At 26.0% G+C, this 21,487-nt stretch overlaps 1 protein-coding gene across 1 annotated transcript; it reads right to left on the reverse strand.

Annotated features, from left to right (window-relative positions):
• Positions 1-14,072: 14,072 nt before the first annotated feature.
• LOC114167227 (E3 ubiquitin-protein ligase RHA1B-like) lies at positions 14,073-14,830 on the reverse strand. The gene has a single exon (XM_028052246.1). It carries the CDS (start codon positions 14,712-14,714, stop codon positions 14,202-14,204), a length of 513 nt encoding a protein of 170 aa, XP_027908047.1. The 5' UTR covers positions 14,715-14,830; the 3' UTR covers positions 14,073-14,201.
• Between the last annotated feature and the right edge of the window lie 6,657 nt (positions 14,831-21,487).

The following is a 21,487-nucleotide window of genomic DNA, read 5'->3' on the forward strand; positions in this document are numbered from 1 at the left end:
AAACTAGTTTATACCTAAACACATATATGAATGAATTGAATTGGGTATGCTATATCGACTTGGATGAGACTAGCCATACCTAAGATGATATGTTCGATAAGTTTGTGATTTATAGTATTAAGTTCAAGAACACATTTTTGAAAGAAGACACCCTTCATGGCTTGAATGACATAAATTGCATTATCATATTTTATTTTTTGTTTATTTTTATTTTTTATTGATATTTTATTATTATCTTTTTGGATATTTTAGGCTTTATTTAATAAATTTGGAGAAGATAAGTATTTGGTTTATATATGTAATATTTTGCAGATAAGTGAGAATATCAAAGAAATTAAGAAAAATATCAATAGAATTTAATTATCAAAGTTATTAGTAAGATGAGATATTGATAAAGTTAGTTACTCTAATACAAATTAATTACAAAGTTGCATGTCCAATCCAATTCGAAAATGAACAACCATTTTGGGAAATAAACACCCCTTTTGGGGTAGAGAGAGAAAAATAATTCTTTTAGGGAGAATGACACTTGACCTAAAAGGAGAAAATGTAGAGGTACATTTTAAAGGATGGAGGCATTCATCTTTATTCTTATTTTAGTATTCAGAATGTTAAAGATTATCTATCTCCCTTTCCCTTATTCACGGGATTGTGTGTAATGTATTCTTAACTCTTCTTGAATTCTACTATTAAATATAATTTTTTTTCATCACTCTTGTGTTCTATTCTTGTTTTAACTGCATATTCTAGATTGGTTGCATATGTGAGAGTACCTGCTGATTGAAATATAGTTTGGTAAACCTGATTAGGATAGAAGAACTAATATATTTCACATGCTAGACATAGATATGAAATATTTAGTCATTCATAACAACAAAATCTTGATAATTAATATGAACTTATAATAGAAATTGCTAGATATAGGGTTTTTATTATTCAAGTTTAAACTTGCCAGTAAGACACTACAACTTGTTTCAAATGTGTGAATGCTAGTGAAGAAATTAGAAGTATATTGTTTGGTGTTTTGTTTTGAATTGAATCATGAAACCCAATTCTAGTGAAGTCTTTTATCATATATTGTTGCATAACATATGTTTGACAAAAATACAAGAAGAGTTTTGTTTTTGTTTTTGTGAAATTTGTTGTTTAATTGAGTTCTGAATTACAAGAGTTGTAAACTATTGCACTAGTATTTTGGGAAACGATACTTGAACTTTCCATTTTATTACTTGTGCGATTTGGTAACTTTGGTAAACTAAGATATTGTTTTCATTGGTTAAAATTTTGTGGAACTTCATAAGCTTTCTGTAGTTGGTTAAATGTCATTTTAATTACACAATTTTATGATATATGCAAAGTTAAGTTTCGTACTATTTTTTAATACAAATTAACTTAAAGTTTAACATACCTATTAATTTGGGTGTTCAAAAAAAGGGTGCAGTTTTATGTTGTGTGTTTTTTGTGTGGGAATAATGTTGAATTTTTCTTTCATTTGTTCTTTCACTTTTCTATTACTTTGCAAACAGGAATGGTTGAAGAAAGTTTTTCTGGATTTGTAGCTTTTATCTTTGAATTTGGTTAAAGTAATTAAAGTGATTGTCATTACTACAATTATCTAGATGATTTGGAGAATAAGAAAACATAGTACATTTCGGATTCCAATTGCTTTTACTTTTACTACTTTTTAAATTAAAGAGTTGGTGTGTATGATTGAAAATAAATCTAACAAACATGAGTAATACTATCTCTGATTTTTTGTGTTGAAATTTTCAATATTCAAAAGGGAGGTAGGGTGGTTTCATTTATATATACAATATTTCGTCTCCTAATTAGCTTAAGGTGAATATTGATGGTGTAATCAGGGGTTGTCATAATTTAATTACATCTGTTGGTATTTTTAAAGAAAATCAGGGTGAATGTGTGGGTAGTTTTTTCGCTTTTTTTAGGGATGCAAAATTATATTTAAGCTAAGTTTGTGGGAGCCATTTATGCTTTAGAGGGAGGATTTTCGAAGGCTTTGGTTGGAGAACGATTTTACTTTAGTTTATCATGGTTTCTTGGATTGACGAGTGATTCCTTGGAATCTTGTAGGAAGATGACACGTGTTGCATTTTTGTAAGCATATATAATTCAAAATTTTTCATATTTTTCGTGAGGGGAATCATTATACTTTTGTTTATGGAAAATAATGTAAGTGGTTTAATGTTTTTTGCCTCTATGTATTTATTTAGATTATTTTTCATAATGTATATAATTTGTCTATGTTTATTGAGTGTAAAATGAGTTTGCTGTGATCCTCATGCTTTATATTAATTTTTTTATTCTAATAAATTTTCATGGGAGGACAAATAATTGGTGGATTTTGAGACATTATCATAGTTGAGATGTCAAAATTTATAATGATTCTTAACATAATTTATCTAAAATAGATAACAAAGGAGAAAATGATAAACATTTGATGAATTTTTTTTTCATACTTTTATGTAAGTAATGAGTGATTTTATCTACTTAAGAAAAAAATAGTATTTTTGACGGTGAAGGACTAGGATTTTTCTTAGAAAAAAAAGGTATAAATACACATTTGGTACCCAAACTTTTTCGGAAAGTTCAATTTGGTACCCAAACTTTTGGTTTGTTCAATTTAGTACCCCAATTTTTTAAAGAGATTCAATTTGGTCATCTCCGTTAAGTTGGAGTTAACACCGTGTCCGTACAGGACACGTGTCAAGCGATGAAATTTTTTATTTTTTTTTCAAAAAAAATAATTTTTTTTCAAAAAATTTTAAAAACTGCCACGTGTCAGTTTATCATCGTGCCACGTGGCAGCTTACAATCATGACACGTGGCAATGTAATAGTTGTTTTCAATTTAGTACCCCAATTTAAATTTTTGGTTCAATTTAGTACCCAATTTTTTAAAATCATCCAATTTCGTCATCTTCCATTTGAGACCAAATTAGTAAATAAGTTTAATTACAATCAATATATACATGTTACAATAACTTTTTCTAATATATACATCAAATCATTTCACCTAAATACTTAAATTATTTTATTTTTTACATTTTAACCTTTGTAATTTTTTATACATGAAATTTTTTACACTTGTACAAAATAAAATAATTTGAATATTTAGGTGTAGTGATTTGATGTATAAATTCAAAACAATTATTTTAACATGTTTATATAAGTTATAATTAAGCTTATCTACTAATTTGGTCTCAAATAGGAAAGGACGAAATTGGATCATTTTAAAAAATTTGGGTACTAAATTGAACCAAAAATTTAAATTAGGGCACTAAATTGAAAACAACTATTACACTGCCACATGTCATGATTGTAAGCTGCCACGTGGCACGATGATAAACTGACACGTGACAGTTTTTAAATTTTTTGAAAAAAAAATAATTTTTTTGAAAAAAAGTTAAAGAAAAGTAAAATTTTCATAGCTTGACACGTGTCCTGTACGGACACGGTGTTAACTCCAACTTAACGGAGATGACCAAATTGAATCTCTTTATAAAATTGGGTACCAAATTGAACATTCCTAAAATTCGGGTACCAAATTGAACTTTCCAAAAAAGTTTGGGTACCAAGTATTTATACCAAAAAATAAAGACAATCTTTAAAAAAATAATAATAATTAAATAGGTAGAAATTGTTTCTATTCTTATATAAAAAATAGTCAAAAGTTGAAAAGTTAAGGAAGTAGTTGTTAATTTCCATGATCAAAAGTCTCCCAAAACAAAACAAAAATACAAAAGTAATAAAAGAAAATATATAAGTGGTTTGACGAAAGTATTAACCAATTTTAGTTTTAATTTTAGTATAATTTACAAACTTTAGTTTCAGACAATACGATCACCATAGATAGTTTTTACACATAAGTCTTTGTTTGGTTCAGATCATTAAAATTGGTTACTCAATCAATGTGAGTTATTCATAATTTTTTGAGTAAAAAATATTTCCCCCACGAACAACTCTAGTAGCTTTATTAAATATCCCTTAATGAGTAATAAAATGTTTACAAACATATAAATTTATTATCAGTAATATTTACATGATTATATAAAGATATTACGTTCAAAGAAAAAGGATTTTTTTTTTCCAAAAAAATTGTAATTTATAAATTTTTAAACAACTCCTTTAAATGTTATCAATAAATATAAAAAAATAATCATTCAAAACATTTCATAAATAATATGAACTGATTTTATTAATTCAATATATATCTAACATCCTAATTTCAGTATCTTAAAATTAATAATAAAATTAATAAACTAGAATGTTTCATCTGAATATTTCATTATTCATTTATCATTGTTAGATAATTTTGTTTTTAGAAAAAAATAAATGATAAAATAATTATTAGAAAGAGAATATTAATCATGAAAAAATAATTTAAATTTTTCTATTTTATATATTTAAAGTTTTTTATTTAGACTTATAAAATTGAAATTATTTAAAAAATATTCTTAAAATTTATAATTTATTTGTATCAATATTTCAGTGTGCAATTTTAATTGCATTGTATTTTAAAATTAATTATTTTTATTTAAGTTTAGATTTCAAAGACTTCTTTTTAAATAATTTCATTTTAAATTAAGAAAAATAAAATAAAAATATCAACAAGCATAGATAGTCGCAAGTATATAAAAAAATTTGCAACTGTTTTTTCACATAAACCCAATAGTAATGGAACATACTTTTATAATTGGACAAGTTCTCATCTAATTACTAGAGGAACCTAAAATTTCACTTTGAAATAACTCAATACATACACTATGTTAATAAATATAACTTTTTACCACCCTAGTAATAGTCTAATTACATTATTCACTTACCTCTAATCACATATAAAACATTGATGTAACTCATTTAATTTCATGTAAAAATAAAAACATAATATAATAAAATATGTTGTAATAGATAACCTTTGCAGTTTTTATATAATAAAATATGTATTTTCTATTTTACTTAAACTTTCCTTTTCAAATTCGTAAAATATGTTGGTACAATGTTGTTTTATTTTGTAAGCAATTACCATAACAAATTGTCATTTAAATTTGTTTCCTGGAAACTATATGAATTGCTTATGTTCTGAATTTATAAGTTGCCTCCAATATATTTTGTTTACTTTTATTTCTAAATAATCTTAATACCATGTTAAAAACTATTAATAATTAATAAAACACTCTATTAAAATTTAAATTATTCATTATAGATTTAAAAGATGTAATTTTTGCTATCAACTTTGGTTTTTACATAGTACAAGACTACAAATATTAAAATAAAACTAAAAAAAACTGTGTATACGCAAAGATGTAAAATATATTTAAATCTAAATTGTTCTTACCAATTCAAACAAAATAAAATATTTATTTATGATATATCGATTATACTAATTAAAAGTCCTTCATTGAAAACGAAAAACACTTATACATTATGCAATATAACAAAATCATGTTATTTTCTTCTTCAAATAATATCTTTACTAGAAATGGTGGTTATTAAAATAAAATAAAATTATTTTTCATAATATGTTAGTAAATATGGCTTACAAAGTTGAATTAGATATTATTTATCTTGAATGTAAAAAATAATAAATTAATGCTTAGTTAAATAATATATTTAAAAAAGATACTATAATTATTTTAGTATAAATTATTTTTATTACTATGATTATCTTAATTAATATTTATGTTTTGTATTTTAACACTTAATAAATCATAAAATTAATAAAGAATATAAAAAAATTAAAAAAATGTTTTAACCTAAACATAACATAAGTCTACAAATCTTTTTAATGTAACCTTTTCATATATTACAAACAAGTTACAAAAGGTGAATAAAATATTTCTGTAAAATTGAAGAAAATTTTGAAAGCATTCAGTATAGCCAATTTTTCATCTATCTATCACATGCTTTTTGTGAAAAGATTTTATCAACCTATTGTGATTTTTGCAGAAGATTTCATAACATATTAATTTCTTTTTTTTTATAATTCTTACAAATTTCACAATTTGAATATTTAATTTGAGAAGTAAATGCACAATTACATGAGAAATTTAGATAGAATTATTTTCAAAGCATTATAATTAATTTCCAAAGTATGATTTTGTAAATTTTTAGTTCATTTATTTTCAAATAGTTTATCCTTCTCCTTGAATTACATTAAATAAATTATTATAATTTGAATATGTAACATTTCATTCAATAATATAATAGTACTAAATAAATATCATATCATTGATATTCACAAAACAGAGGAAAAGAAAGTATGACTATTCTACAAAAGATGTGATGAAAAGATTAGATAAATATATTAAAAAATAACATATGGTTCCTCGAAAGATTTAACAAAAAGGAAAAAAAAGTTGATGACTAGACTGCTGCATCCTCTCCTTCCTAATATGGATCAATTCTTGCTTGCTCACGTCAATTAAGATGGTAATTAAGAAAAAACAAAAGGACAAACCATAGGTTGAACAAACAAGGAGAACAAAAGAAAGGGTAAGCTACCTGAAAAAGAAGATAACATATATAAATTTAAAGCACAAAATCACTGAATATAAGTTAGATCTAAATACAAGTTAAATCAAATTCTTCTAGACTCAATTTATCCAAATACACGCACTTGATTAAATTTGTGAAGCTATGCATTTGTGGTGGTATTACACTACTCTACCGAACTCTCACACACAAGGTTAATCCATGTTACGGTTATAAGAATCTCGAGATCATTTTTATGACATGACCTATTGCCACTCTCACTACCTAACCATTCTCTTCTATATGAGTATGAATGATTAGTAGAGTTCAAGATATCTTAATAAGATGAAACAATTTTGTTTGATTTAATCCGAGTGAGTTGGGTTCTTAGTGGGCCGAGTCCAATATTGACCCATATCAAAATTTCCAATTCTTTTTTAAATTAACTCGGCCGAACTTGTGATAGGTAAGGTTGACTCGCAGGTTATAACCCATTTTGACATCTCTAGATATGATAGATAAAAAAAAAATATTTTGATAGATGAAAAAGTAAGATTACAAGTTTACTCTTATAATTAAAATTATTTAAAATAAAAAGTAATTAATTAAATTTAATTGAAAATAAAATATGAATAATTAGTTTTTAAATAAAAAATTAATTAGTGTAATTAATTTGAAATAAAATTTAATTGGTTAAAAATAATTTTAATTAAATATTAAAGTCTAATAAAATTATATTATTTTAATTAATTATTCACTACAAAAAATATCACATTCACTACATTAACTAACAACATTTGATCACTAAAATTAATTGTTAATGAGACATTTTCTTGCAATGATTATTATTGTTATTAATTTTATTAGTATTTTATTTAGATATTATATTATTTTTTCATTAATATGATTTTTAAATACTTTTTATTTCATTAGTATTATTATTATGCACAATAAAATAATAAAAAAATTAAGGATATCCTGAAAGAAACAAGTCATTCTCTTTTCATTTGTAGAAACAACAAACATGCTGAAACAAACCCGGGATTAAAGATGAGGAAATAATGTTCGCACTGTATTTGTTTATTTTCATTCATAGTCTAAAAAGCTAAATTTGTAAGTATTTGTATATTCTTAAAAGATTTCATAGCAAAAGGAAAATGAACTACTACATTCCATAATTAATAGGTCTAATAACCACCTCAATTAGGATATAAACCCTATTATATCAATACATGAAATAATCTAAGTATACAAACAATCACATTAAAAGTCAAAACTAATCAAAAGTATTACCTAATTAATGTCACAAATAATCCGAAAAGAATAATAATAGGAAGTGTTTATGAAAGTATATCACCAAATGCTTTCAAGTGATAATTATCCAAAAACTCATTACTAAAAACACTTTTTAATTCTTAATTCTTAAATATTATTTTTATCAGAATGAAAAATCAAATATCAAATACATATTAGATTTGTCATATATAATATATTTAATTTAAAAATGGGGATTATATGTCACTTTATAAAATCATATAATATAATTGAAATATACAGTATTTATTAATTTTTCCAATTTAATAATATTTTGCATATAACAAATATTGTTGATATAAATCTTAAATCTATTAAATGTAGTATATTTGTTATTGTTATCTTTAAACAATATGTATTCGAAATTCACTCAACCAGAAATAATATTAAAATGTTTCATTTAATAACTTTGACACAAAAATAAATTTATATATTACAAAATATCTTCACTTCAAATATATTTGTTATGTATAGTGAAAGATGAAAATGAACTAACAAGACTTTTACGTAAATATAATATAGAAAAGGCTTTTACCTAAATATGATTTATCCATTTCAAAATTTCAAAACTCAAATACCACCTACTAGGCAGGTGACAGGTTTCCTTTAAGTGTGAACTGTGTTCCTTCATTAAATTTAACTATTTCAAATGCTAATTTTTTTTTTTTATGAAATATTCTTAAATGAGCTAATTATCTATTACTCAAATGAGAACAAAGTTTTATGTTATAAAAATTTAAATCATGAGACTTAAAATGTCACAGAAGCAATGATAAAAATATAGACATTAGAGACAAGAAGATGGATCTCTGATTTGTTTATAAATAATATAATTTCAGACATGTCTTTCAAATAAAACTAAATTTACAATACTATTAATTAAAAACATATTTATATTTGTTTTTTGTTCTTATCATGATTTCTCTTTTGTGTCTGGAGAGATCCTTTGTTCTCATTGATGGAGACAAGAGGGTTCTGAAATTGATCTCCCCAAGAGATGAACCTTTTACACAGACAATGGTGAAAGGCAGAACCAGTAGATTTCATAGGGTGTAGTCACAATAATAATGCCTCAACCTCTCAAATTCAACTCTGTTCCTTTAAAACCCTACAATTATTATATCATTCAACTACTTCAAAAATAAAAATCTGTTTTTTACAATTAACCTCGTTCTTCAGATTCCAAGGCTAGGGTTCAGAGGTTGCTACTTTTTTCCCATTTACTTTCCTTGGGGAGTTCATAGTTCTAATCGGAATAGAGGGAGAAATATGGAAGAACAGTGTCAAACTTAACTGTCTTTGGGACAAAAACAACCTAATAAATTAAGAAATGCTCACATGATGTCTGTTTATTAAGCACATGATGTCTGCATACTAAGCACACTCGTCTAAAATGTTAGAATCTGCCATGACAGGACAAAACTTCAGCCTTGTACAGAAAACTACTGAAACCTACAACATGAACATTCACATGTTCAAAACTAAAATTACATACTAAAGGTGTGAGATATATGTGCATGAATCCTCCTCAAAATTCTCTCTTCATCCTACACTGAACAAAAAAAAAAGGTTTAGAACTTAATTGTAAATGGGATTTTAACTCAAAGATTCTTCATTTGAGTTTTCTCTTAACTCATACTTCACTTTCCAACACCATGAGTCCAAATTTGATCACATAACTGCAGGATTTTCGTTACATTCTTTATTTTCTCTCTTGCTGAATGATTTCTTTCCACATATGGAACCCAAACCGTTAGTGTCCTCTGTATTTCACAACAATATTTGATTGTAAAATGCTTTCTATCTCTGTTCTTGTTTTTGTCTGTAGTTTAAGGCTCAGTATCTATCAAATTGAGGATTCCAAAGTTAGGTTGTGGGAAATTCATTATTCCTCTGTCAAAATTCTCACCAAATAATTGTATAATGCAGATGAACATAAGAAAAGCATAATATAAGTTTTATGCATGATGGCAAATAGGAAAATGATAAGAATCCAAGTTTGAGTCAAAGTCCCACATTGATTAGAAATGAAAAAATGAAGCATCATAAAGACTCATAAATCTATTGCCTTACTGTTTTAGGTTGAAAGTGATGTCAATGTCTTATACGGTCAGACTCAGGTCTCATTGGTGTTGTATCTTCCCAATGAACTTTCTTCTTAGACCTAACAAGTGGTATCAGAACCAATAGTTAAAACTGGTTCAGACAAGTACAGGTCCCTATATCGAAATTCATCCGATAGTTCTACTTCGCTTAAAATTTATAGTTAGGTTGGTAAGAAGTGATTATGGTTTGTTAATTAATCATATTGAGTTGTGGAAGGAAAGAAAGAAAAGGGTTTTGAGATGGTAGTTTGGAGATAGCAAGTGTCGCTTTCTTTCAATTCATGCTGGCACTGGTAAACATCATCTTCGGTTTCAGCCAACATCACACTTCAAGTGTTGCTCATTTCTTCATAAAACTTACCCTTTTAAGTAGCATTAGGTAACATCAATCAGAAAGTTAACACTACAATATTCAACTAAAAGGCCCTGTGTAACAGGATTCAGGAGAAGAATATAACACCCAATAAAGTAAACAGATAGAGCATCTCTATTTTTTCTTCCCCATGTTCTATGTTTGCTATTTTAATAACATTTTAGGAAGTTAAAAGAGTTCTTATTGGCATATGAAATTTAAGTTTAACTCCTTAATTGATATGAGATTTTCATTACATTCCTTTTATGTCATGGAGTTTGGAAATATAGGATGCCTAATTGATTCAATCAACCAACTTGATTCAGATAAACGTGTAAATGATTCTGAAATTATTAGAACAAAACTGAATTTAAACTTCATAACCTCATAAAATTAGTTATATTTATAGATCATAAATAGTTTTTATCTATGATGTACGTGTATAGGATACGACACGTATTCGATACGTCGATATGTTTATTTTCAAAAATAATAGGATATGATACTTGATAGATACGTGATATATGAATATTGAAAAGTATACAATAGTATACAATAATTCTTACAAACAAATAAAGATATAATTGTTAATATGTGAATCCAAATTTTCTAATTAGAAACCAATTATTTTGGTAGTCAAAACATGATAGCTAATGTTAGTGACCAATTTAAAAATCAATTCATAATTGAAACTATTTTAATTATCAATTTAGAGAACAATTATAATTTTGTTTGAACTATTTTAGCTCTCAATTTAGTTATTATATAATGACTAATTATTTTTTCACTAAAATTGGTCACTATTCAAAGATTGTATTATATTGTACTAGGACTTTATAAATTAAATACTTCATTTATAAATATTGGTAAAGTATCACACACGATATGTGTTAGACACGTATACACGATCCAAGTTGAAGTATTGGTACATCATAAGTTTCTATCATCTCACGATATTATTTTATAATGTTCAATTCAAACTAATAGAGATGAATTAAATAATGAAAATTTTGTTATGAAATATGGAAAATCTAAATGTGAGTTTGAGTAATATATTAAATAAAAATAGAAAGTTGAGTACAATATAAAATAAAAATTTATAAATTTATTGTCTTAAAAAAGTTTTAAGTAGAAAGTTTTTGTTAAAAAGTTATATGAGTTAAATTCCCGGCTTATTAGTTTGTCTTTCCTCAAAGCATTTTCTAAATGTGTATAAATGGTATGTATTTTTTTTTTGACAGAGATTAACAATTTTAATCAATAAAATAAAAACTATTTTAGTGCTTATAGAAAAAGGTGTTTCATTTGATTTTGGTTTGGTTGACTTACTCATTTTAAAACAAAATATCATTATCCTATTTTTAATTTGGTTTTCAGGTGATTTTGAAGATATGTTTTTATAATTATAAATTTTTATGTTAGAGAATAATTTTATAGTTTTAGTCCTTCATATTTCTTGAATAGATTTCACTAAAAACTTAGTAGTTCTATTGTTTCGAATTAGCATCCAAAAGACATAAATTTTCACATTTCATCTTAACCTATGATTTTTTTTTATACCGTTGAATTTTGAAGTTTTGGTTAGCGAGTTTATCCAATTATAAGGGGTTTAGAATTGTCCGGAATATATCTTTTGGATCAAGTCCATAATAGGTACTGATCTTGTTGGGCTTGGGCTTGGACATTGATATTTTATCAGTCCAAAGCCCTGATGAAAGCCCAAGTTGATAGTGATACATACTTACTGTAATAAGAAGATTAAGATTTTTCTAGAAAACAATTTCAGTAATACTACCAGCATAATTCTGAAACTTCTCCTTTAAGAAGTCTAGAAAAAAAATTTAAACAAATTAAGAATCTTTTTAGTAAATAATTTCTACTGTTTGAAAGTTTGTTTAACTTCTCTGGTACTTATTTTTGACAGCTACTTTCAATTTTGAATTTTAACATTAAAATCTGCAGTACTTATTATTACTATTATTATTATTTACAAATTAATTGAGATATTTGTAGAACATTATGATACAAATATTTTATGTTAGTCCAGCTTCAACCCTACTATAATTAGGTCATGTCATGTCCTTGACACTAGAAGCACAAATGTCGAAACCAAAATTCTGTCTGGTAACTTGTACTAACATCGTAGTAAAAGCTGTCTCAATATAATGTTTAATTAATAAGGGATTTTACTTTATCGTCTGGAAGAAACAGAATCATGATATTTTGAAAATATAAATTAAATTAAATTAAATTCATTTGTCACATGATTCTTCTGTTACTCTTTTTTTTTTTTCACAGATGGCATTGTATTTATATTTATTTAAACTGAAAATAAGAGATTAATATACATTGAGACGCGTTTGGTTAGAAAGTTTAAAGTAGTGTAGAAAAAATAAATCTAACGTATTCATTCTATTATAGAAAATGATATCATAATTAAGGACACAGATATGAAAATATATTTTCTATAAATAAGTAATTAAATATAATCAATCATTTGGTTTCTTATTTTTTTTTATGAATAATATTGGTTTCTTCTAGATTGCCTTCGTTCTTTCTATCATTATTTTCCACAGAAATGGTTGCATAAACTGAATTTAACACTTTCTTCAACTACGTCACACTTAGAACTCTGACTATTCAGAGTGCAGAAAAATATATTAATTAATAGAACAATATCATTTGCACACGCCTGTTATTGCTAAAAACAATAAAAAATATTATCTATTAACCACTACTTTTCTATCTCTGAATATTAATTTGGATGTATTGAAAATTAAATAAATCTTAATTCTTCAAATGTAAAGCATAGGTGCAAAACTAACATTAGTTTTTATATATTTAATATATATATATATATATATATATATATATATAATTAGAAATTTTCTAGTTCTAACTTCAATGTTGTAATTACACAAGTATTGAACAAGAATTGAACAAGCTACATTTTGCTCTTCAAATCACACAAATATAAAAAAGAAGAAGAGAAGAATGTAGTTTGTATTGAAAGGGCTATAATTACTTTATAAGAACATAAGTAAAAGTTGTTTATACGAGTTTCTTGTAAATAAAAGTAATATTTTAACATGAATTTTTTAAGTTAAAAGAGTTTGTTATATATAAGTAAGAATTTATATATTGTGAGATTTATATTTTTCTATTATTTTTATTAATAAGGAGTTTTCCTAAGCAACTCATGTTGTAATTTTCCATTAAAGTAAGAGAAAAAGAAAAGTGAAAGCCACCAACTGCATGTCAAGTCCTTCTGAAAATTTATAAGCCGAAAGCTACTCCCTCCTTTTTAAAAAATTGTAATTAAGAAAGAGAAAAAAACTGTTTAGTCTTTTTACTATTTAAAAAGCATAGAAAATAAATTGTTTGTTCAAGCTACAAATAAACAAAAAGATTACTCTTAGATATATCTGTCTAAACCACTATCTATGGATATAGATATTTTCTAACACTTCCTCAAATCTAATGTTTACAATAACCAAACAAAAACTATGTAAAATATTCTAATTTAAAGAGACGTTTTGAAATTGAAAGCTATGCATGTAGAAAGCTTCCATATCATCATTCCTAAAAGATTGATATAAATTTGTATTAAAAAATTATGAAGCTTCAGAAAAGTATTAGGAATCAATATAGTATAATTAAAATAATAATTTAATCCTCTACTAACTACATGGTACAGAGATTATATTCAATAATACACGAGCCGCCACTATAGTAGTGGATGAAATTTCCATAACACCACTAATAATTAATAATTAATGATAATTATTATAGTAAGTGAAAAAGTGTGTGTATCCATTGCATTATGCAATGGTTCAAAATTTTCTTTTATTTTTTAGCTTTGTTATGTACAATTCACTTTCATGATTGATTATATAGAAATAAAAAGAGAGAAAAAAGAAAAGTTGAAGAAATCGAGAATCAGAAGGAAGAAGTGTAATCGGAGTAGAACTCGTTGATTCCAGAAGCAGCCCAGAGGCGTTGATTATAATCATCAAGCATGTCATCAGGCACAAAGGGGGTCCTACATAGAGGGCATGTTTTCTGATCGTGATCGATCCAACGGTCCACGCAGGCGCGGTGGAAAATGTGTTTGCAGTTCCGCATGCAGCGAATCTCCTCCTCCTCGGAGAACTCGAACAGACAGACGGCGCAGGCGCAGGAGTTTTCTCCGGACTCTCCGAACTTGGCGACGGGAAGGATATCCCGGATGAGTAGCGCCGACACGGAGGGAGGCCTGGAGACGGCGGCGGTTGCGGCGGTTGCGGCGGAGATGCGGGGGTCCGGCCATGCGACTTCAGTTTCGAGGAAGTCGGAGAGTCCGAGGAGGTGGAAGAGAAAGAACACGAAGTTTCGGAGGAGGCCGAGGAAAGCTAGTGTGTGAAGGAAGGGGTTGGGGAAGAAGACCTCGGCGTAACCCACCGGAAAACCCATCGGAGAAGAATATGTTGATGTCGGAGACGCGGTTTTTGTGTGTCTTTAGAGAGAGAGAGAAGTGAGGAACAGAAGCTTCGATATTGGGAAGCGAGTGTGGAATATATAATAGTGGCAGCTTCTTTATATTATTATTATATATAAATAAATAAAAGACTTCAAAATACGTTACCATAGTGCGTAGGGCAATTATTGAAAGGTCCCTTGCCAACTACGCGAATATAATCTAACTATCACATATTTATAGATTTCATTAATGATTTATTTTTTTAATAATTTTATTTACTTCATTTTAAAATAATGTTACTTTTTAATGGTATTTTTATTCGCCGTATTTACAGTTAAGATTCGAGTTTAGTCTTTAAATCATTTACAGTATGTGTTAATAAAGATACACTAGATTTGTTTAGCTCGGTACATTCTTAGAAAATAGAATAAAAGATTGATTTGATGAAATACTAATTGTTTGTTATACTCGCATAGATTGAGCATTTGTTATCAGAGGTTAATAAATGATGTTATATATTGTTTGTTGTAAATAAAATAAGTGTATAAAACAATTAAAAAGTGATAATTAAATTAAAATTATATATAAGTCTAATTAAATTAATTGTATAGTTAAGATGTGTGTAGGTTATGTTTGGCTAAGAAATAGGGGTTTGCAAGTAAAGAATTAGGGTGATGTTTTTGGACTTGAGCTGTGTTTGTTTTTTATGTGTGGCGAAAAAGAAATATAGTAAGGGTTGGACTACTTAGATGGTTTTATAAAATTAACTAAACATTCTTAAGTTTATTTTTACTAAATATATAATGAAAATTAGTTAACAAGTCTTGGAATGAATATTGTCGTTATATTCAACACGTTTGTGAGATTAATTATGGTAATCATGTAGTTTTGGTGTTTTGGGATAAATGTTGTTCTATGTCCATTATTGGTCATCTAACAAAGAAGTTATTGATAATTATGAAGAATTAATATTGAACTTAAATACTTTTTTTGTTTTTATTTCTATCGCATTTATTTAATTTAGTCTTTTTTAGGCATTCAAATAGGTCTAATTTTTGATAATTTTATTCATATTATGTGTCAGTTCCTTTTGTTTATTTTTTATTAATTTTAAAAGAATTATTCACATAACAATCTGTGTCAATATCACCGATACGTGTTATTTATTTTGACTCCATTTAATTCATGTATTCTTTATTTTTTTCAATTCAATGTCAATTTTTGTTAAAATATAACAATTTCGTTGTTTTTGAATTGAGATCAATATTTAATTTATTAATAATTGTTATACTAATATTTTAATTATAATTGAAATTTTTATTAATTATTTTTTAAATTCAATAATAAATTATCAAATTTAATTATAAATTGAATGTAATTTTAGATTAAATTATTAATTATTAATTATATAATAATTTTAGATTAAATTTTAATTGAAAATATTATTTAATTGTTTCAATTAGAGTCAATTGTTATTTAATTTTAAAATATTATTAAAATATAATTATTAAATGTTTTCTTCTAACAAGTATATTCTACATACACTAATATTTTTAAATTTAACATTTAAAAATATTACAAATATTAGAAATAAAAAAATACTAATATTTTTAAAATAATCATTTAAATTTAAAACATTTTAGATTTTAATATCTAAAACACAATAGATAAATTAAATGTTTTAAATTTAAATGTTAATTTTAGAAATATGAGTATATTTTTATAAAATATTTAATCATTATATTCTAATAATATTTTAAATAATTATAATCTATTTAACAATTGAATCTAATAATTATATTCAATTTACAATTAAATATAATAATTTATAATTTAATTTCAAAAATAATTAATATAAATGTCAAGTTTAATAAAAATATTAGTATAATATTTATATAAAATTAAATTTGGTCTTAATTTGGAAGGAACAAAATTGACCAATTTTAACAAAAATTAGGACTAAATTGAATAAAAATAACAAATATAAAGACTAATTAAACAAAAAGAAATTACACAACCATGACATGTGACATTGACATTCACATGTAGCACGATATGTGGACAATTTTTTTAAAATTTAAAAAAATAATAAAAGAAACAGAATTAGGACGGACATGCATTGTTTACAAACATCAACTATTTAAACACTGCTAGCAAAAATGACCAAATTGATACAAATTATCAAAAATTAAGATTTAATTAAACATTTAATAAAAAAGATTATCAAATTGAATAAAAATAACAACTAAAAGAGTATTTAAAATTTGTTATTTAGAAGAGATATATTAACGATACAACAACCTCTTATAATATATAGGGTTCCACCTATGCAACCTCCCAAATTTGAAGACATTTTTTACAAGTCTTTTATTTAAAGAAAAATTCATTTACTTGTCAACATATCATCGGAAAACCTTATTATGTATTGCCTCATGCTCAAGTCAATGCGAGGCAAGAAAGAGTCCTAAGGATCATGACCATGTGATCATTATGTAGGAATAATCTAACAATTGTGGAGGTGCGACATTTTTTTATTCATCCATCTGAAAAGAGAAGATCTCAAAATTTTCTTTTTAGTAAAATTATGTTTAATTATAATATTTCTCTGTTAAATTAATTATAAAATTATGTTTAAGAAATAAGGTCTCAATATTTTTTAATAATAATATACCTTTATTAAATATGTTTACTCAAAATACTTAAAAAAACTAGTACTAACATATCTCTATTACATTAATTATAATATTAAGTTTAAGAAAAGGAAAAAGCCTCATTTTTGTAGTAGTAATATACATGTATTAAACTAATTATACATTATATTTAAGAAAAAAAAAACTAAAACAAAATTTTAGTACTAAAATATTTCTATTAAATTAAATTTACGTTTGAGAATAACATTTAATTAAATTATTAATAGTGTATGTTAATTTTATTGACATTAAAAATTATATTTAAATAGTTAATTTTATTTCAAAAATTATAATTTTATTTTGGAAAAATATAATAATTATTTATTTCATTCTTTTATAATAAATTTTGATTATATATATTTTTTTATTTTGTGTGAATTTTATCACCTCTTTATCTTTCTTCAATTCCAAAGGTAGAGTTTTTGTATACCAATATTTTTATCCTCAATTCAGGTTATTATGTTTTTTCTTTATATTTATATTTATGTTGTTGTTTATATTCTATTTGTTGAATTTGTATTAGGATTATAAATGCATTTCTTTTTTTCAAAATTTTATTTTTAGATATTTTTTGATTTATTAATTTTAAGAGTTTTTTTCATATATTTAAACAAGAAACAAAATCTTTTCTACATAATAATTAATTAGGTTATGATTTAGCTTTTTATGAATAGCAAATAGATTAGAGCATAAGAATTAATAAACCACAAACATTACACATAAATAATTTGTTAGATTTTGATTTATTTTCAGAATTAAATATCTTAAGAATAAATTTTGAAAAATTATAAACCAGTTGATATTTTTAGTTATATAAAAACAATAAATTCTTTTTCAAATACATATAGAATAATGTTAATAATTTCATCATTTGTTTTCGTCCAAAAGAATTTGTCAAAGTTAAAGATAATAAAATTTATTTAAGATCGATAATGTTTCCAGAAAAATTAAACGAATCATCTTTATTATTTATTAAAAAATAAATATTAAATAAAATTAAATATGACAATTTAATAAAAAAATTGTATAAAAAAATATTTGAAAAATAAATTTTAAATAAAAGACCTTATCTTTTAAATTTGTTTTAGACTTCCAAAACTTACTCCTGATTAAAACTCAAATATCTTGGGAATGATTATTTCACCCTTTAAACTTAGAAACAATTTTCCTATAAAAAAAAAATCTCAAACTAACTAATATATACATCTAACGTATAATTATAAATACGAAACTAACTAAAACAAATATTTAACATAAACAAAATTTAATTCTATAACATTCTATTTAACAATTCTAAACCATTAAACAAAAACATTTCATATATGATCAAAGCACAACATAGAATACTAACGTATAAATCTCATATTACAGATATCCCTAAAATAAGATAATTTAGAGTATAATAGTATACATGATAATCTAAACCACCATAGAATTTTCAAGGAGACATCACTAAAACTCTTAAAGGCAATGACTAACAACAACATCATTTCTCCCCTGTACTTACCCTACTACCAAATCTTCAACTGCTCACACCATTCAAGTAATCATTGCAAAAGAAAAGAAACACAAGAAAATAAGACATAATAGAAAGGGTAAGCTAACATGTTTTAAAAGATCAAATAATTTAGAATACACTTATATAAAGCATATAAAATCTATCACTTTATTTCATGTAAAGACTCAAAACGATGATTCAATTATTTGGATACAAGCATTGATGTCGAGTCTTGGTAAGTTATGCACTTGTGGTGGCATCCGGTGCTCTACAGAACGATAGATATTACCACACACAAGTCACACAAGTTTAGTTTGTTAACACCTTTGGTAAAGGTAAAATCCCTAGACTAGGACATCCTGCTCCTCTCACCACATACCATATTCTTCTCTATTTGAGAATTTGAATGGTTATTAAAGTGTCATGATAACTTTCAAATGAACTCCCACATCAATGCTTACACCACTACAACCACTACCAATCCTCCTTGAATTATCATCAATCAATCTCAACTCTTCTGCATATAGAGAATCTCAATTACATCTCATATATCAATCATGTAATAGGCAATAATCCACATTTACCACAAAACATCAAAGTTTTAACATAGAAAATGACTACTAGATTCTGATATATTCGCTAAGTGAAAACTGTACAAATGCCCACTCGCTCAGCAACCAAATGACTTACTTAGGGAATTATTTACTGGAAATCACAGAGGTAAATTCCTCCAAAATTTGCTTAGCGAAGGTATTCTCGCTCCACGAATACAAAGTCAGTAAGCTCCTTGACTTTGTATTCGCTCAACAAGTCTGTATAATTTTATAGAATCTAATTCTGCATAATTGTGCCACTTTAGCCTAGTCTAAGCAGTCTAGTAGCTATTCCAACTACCAAAAACATGTCAAACTCAAAATTCAACACAACACCAGTACTATCTATCTGGTCTCAAATACAATACTAAAATATAAAAGATTCAAACTAAGCACAATCAGACCTAAAATAAAAAATATACACATCATATATTATACATATCATTAAACAAATAAAATGCACAGGCAAATCACAGTATCATCATACAATTTATTCAATCAACAACTCTATAATTCATAAATAATGTCATTATAACTTTCCTTTTACTTGTGAAACAACGCAGACAATCAAAGAGAGTATCAATCCCCTTTCAAACCTAACAAAGCCCACAACTCAACTTAGGAACAACAAGAACATGATCAGGGAATATCATCAAAACCATTGATCAGTGGAAAAGCACGAAGGAAACTCAGATGATACATGCGAGTTGAAATTTTTCACACGCACAGAAATCCAAACTAAATAAGAGCAAAAAAATCAACTTACTCTGTTTTAGAAATTAATCAGGCAGAATTAGAGGACTCGTCTCAAATGTCACTCTAACGGTCTCTGATCTTCAGACAAATAAACATATAAGTGAGAAATTTAGAGAGAATGGAGAAAGTTCTTGAGAAAATGTTTTTTTAGAAATTAAATGTTTATATCTAATGAATCTCGTTTATAGATTTTTATTTATACACTAATATTTTAACATTAAAATAATCAAATATTCATCATCTTAAACACTTTATGAATTATAGAGTACCAGTTTTTAAATTCTCACAAATTATCACTTAAAAGAATACATCCTTCAATTTCTTCTACGTAATTTAAAAAAATATTTATTTTATAAAAATTTTACTTGTATAATTAATAATTCCAAATAGTTTACACGACAATTGTAGCGTCCCAAATAAATGGATAAAAATCAATTTAAATAAAACGCCACATATAAAATATCCAGAGAGTATAGAAATTTGGAATATGACGTACACAGTACTCCAACATATTCATAACAAAAGGAAAAGGCTCCACAGGCCTAAACGAGGTACAAAAACTCGCCAAGAGCGAGAGAAACTACTACTACTACTATTAGGCTCTAAAAGTTGAGGCCCCCATAGTGAGCCTGATAGTCGTCTAAGATCTCATCAAACCGCAACATCTCTATTATTATTACCACTGCCAGAGGTTCTCACATCTGCTCACATTAACAAGGTTAATGATCATCGCAAAGGAAGAAACCACACACAGTCATACAAACAAGCAAGGGTAAGCTAGTGAAAAAGTTCTCATATCATACACTCAACATACAGTTTCATATACAAGTATAATTGGCATACATCCACATAAGAGGCACCAAACCATATAAGACACCAAAACTTGACCATCCGGATACGTTCAATGAGGCACCACCACGAGACAGTGGAATTACGTCCTAGCAGTGAGGCGTCACCACGAGGCCTTCGTGGAATTACGTCCTGGCCTTGAGGCACCACCATGATACTCGCGTGGAATTACGTCCTTATCTCGAGGCACCACCGTGAACTCCTCCTTAGAAGGGTCCACATAATTATGTCCAATAGATGAGACACCACCATGAGCTCTCACTACAAGAGTCATGGAATTACACCCTACTCACACATTGAATATGTTTCACCAACCAATCAGAAGTTCCCATAATACTAACATCATGTATAACAATCCCATCATGCAACTCATGCTTTCC

This window comes from Vigna unguiculata, chromosome 10, assembly GCF_004118075.2.
Source record: "Vigna unguiculata cultivar IT97K-499-35 chromosome 10, ASM411807v1, whole genome shotgun sequence".
NCBI lineage: Eukaryota > Viridiplantae > Streptophyta > Magnoliopsida > Fabales > Fabaceae > Vigna > Vigna unguiculata.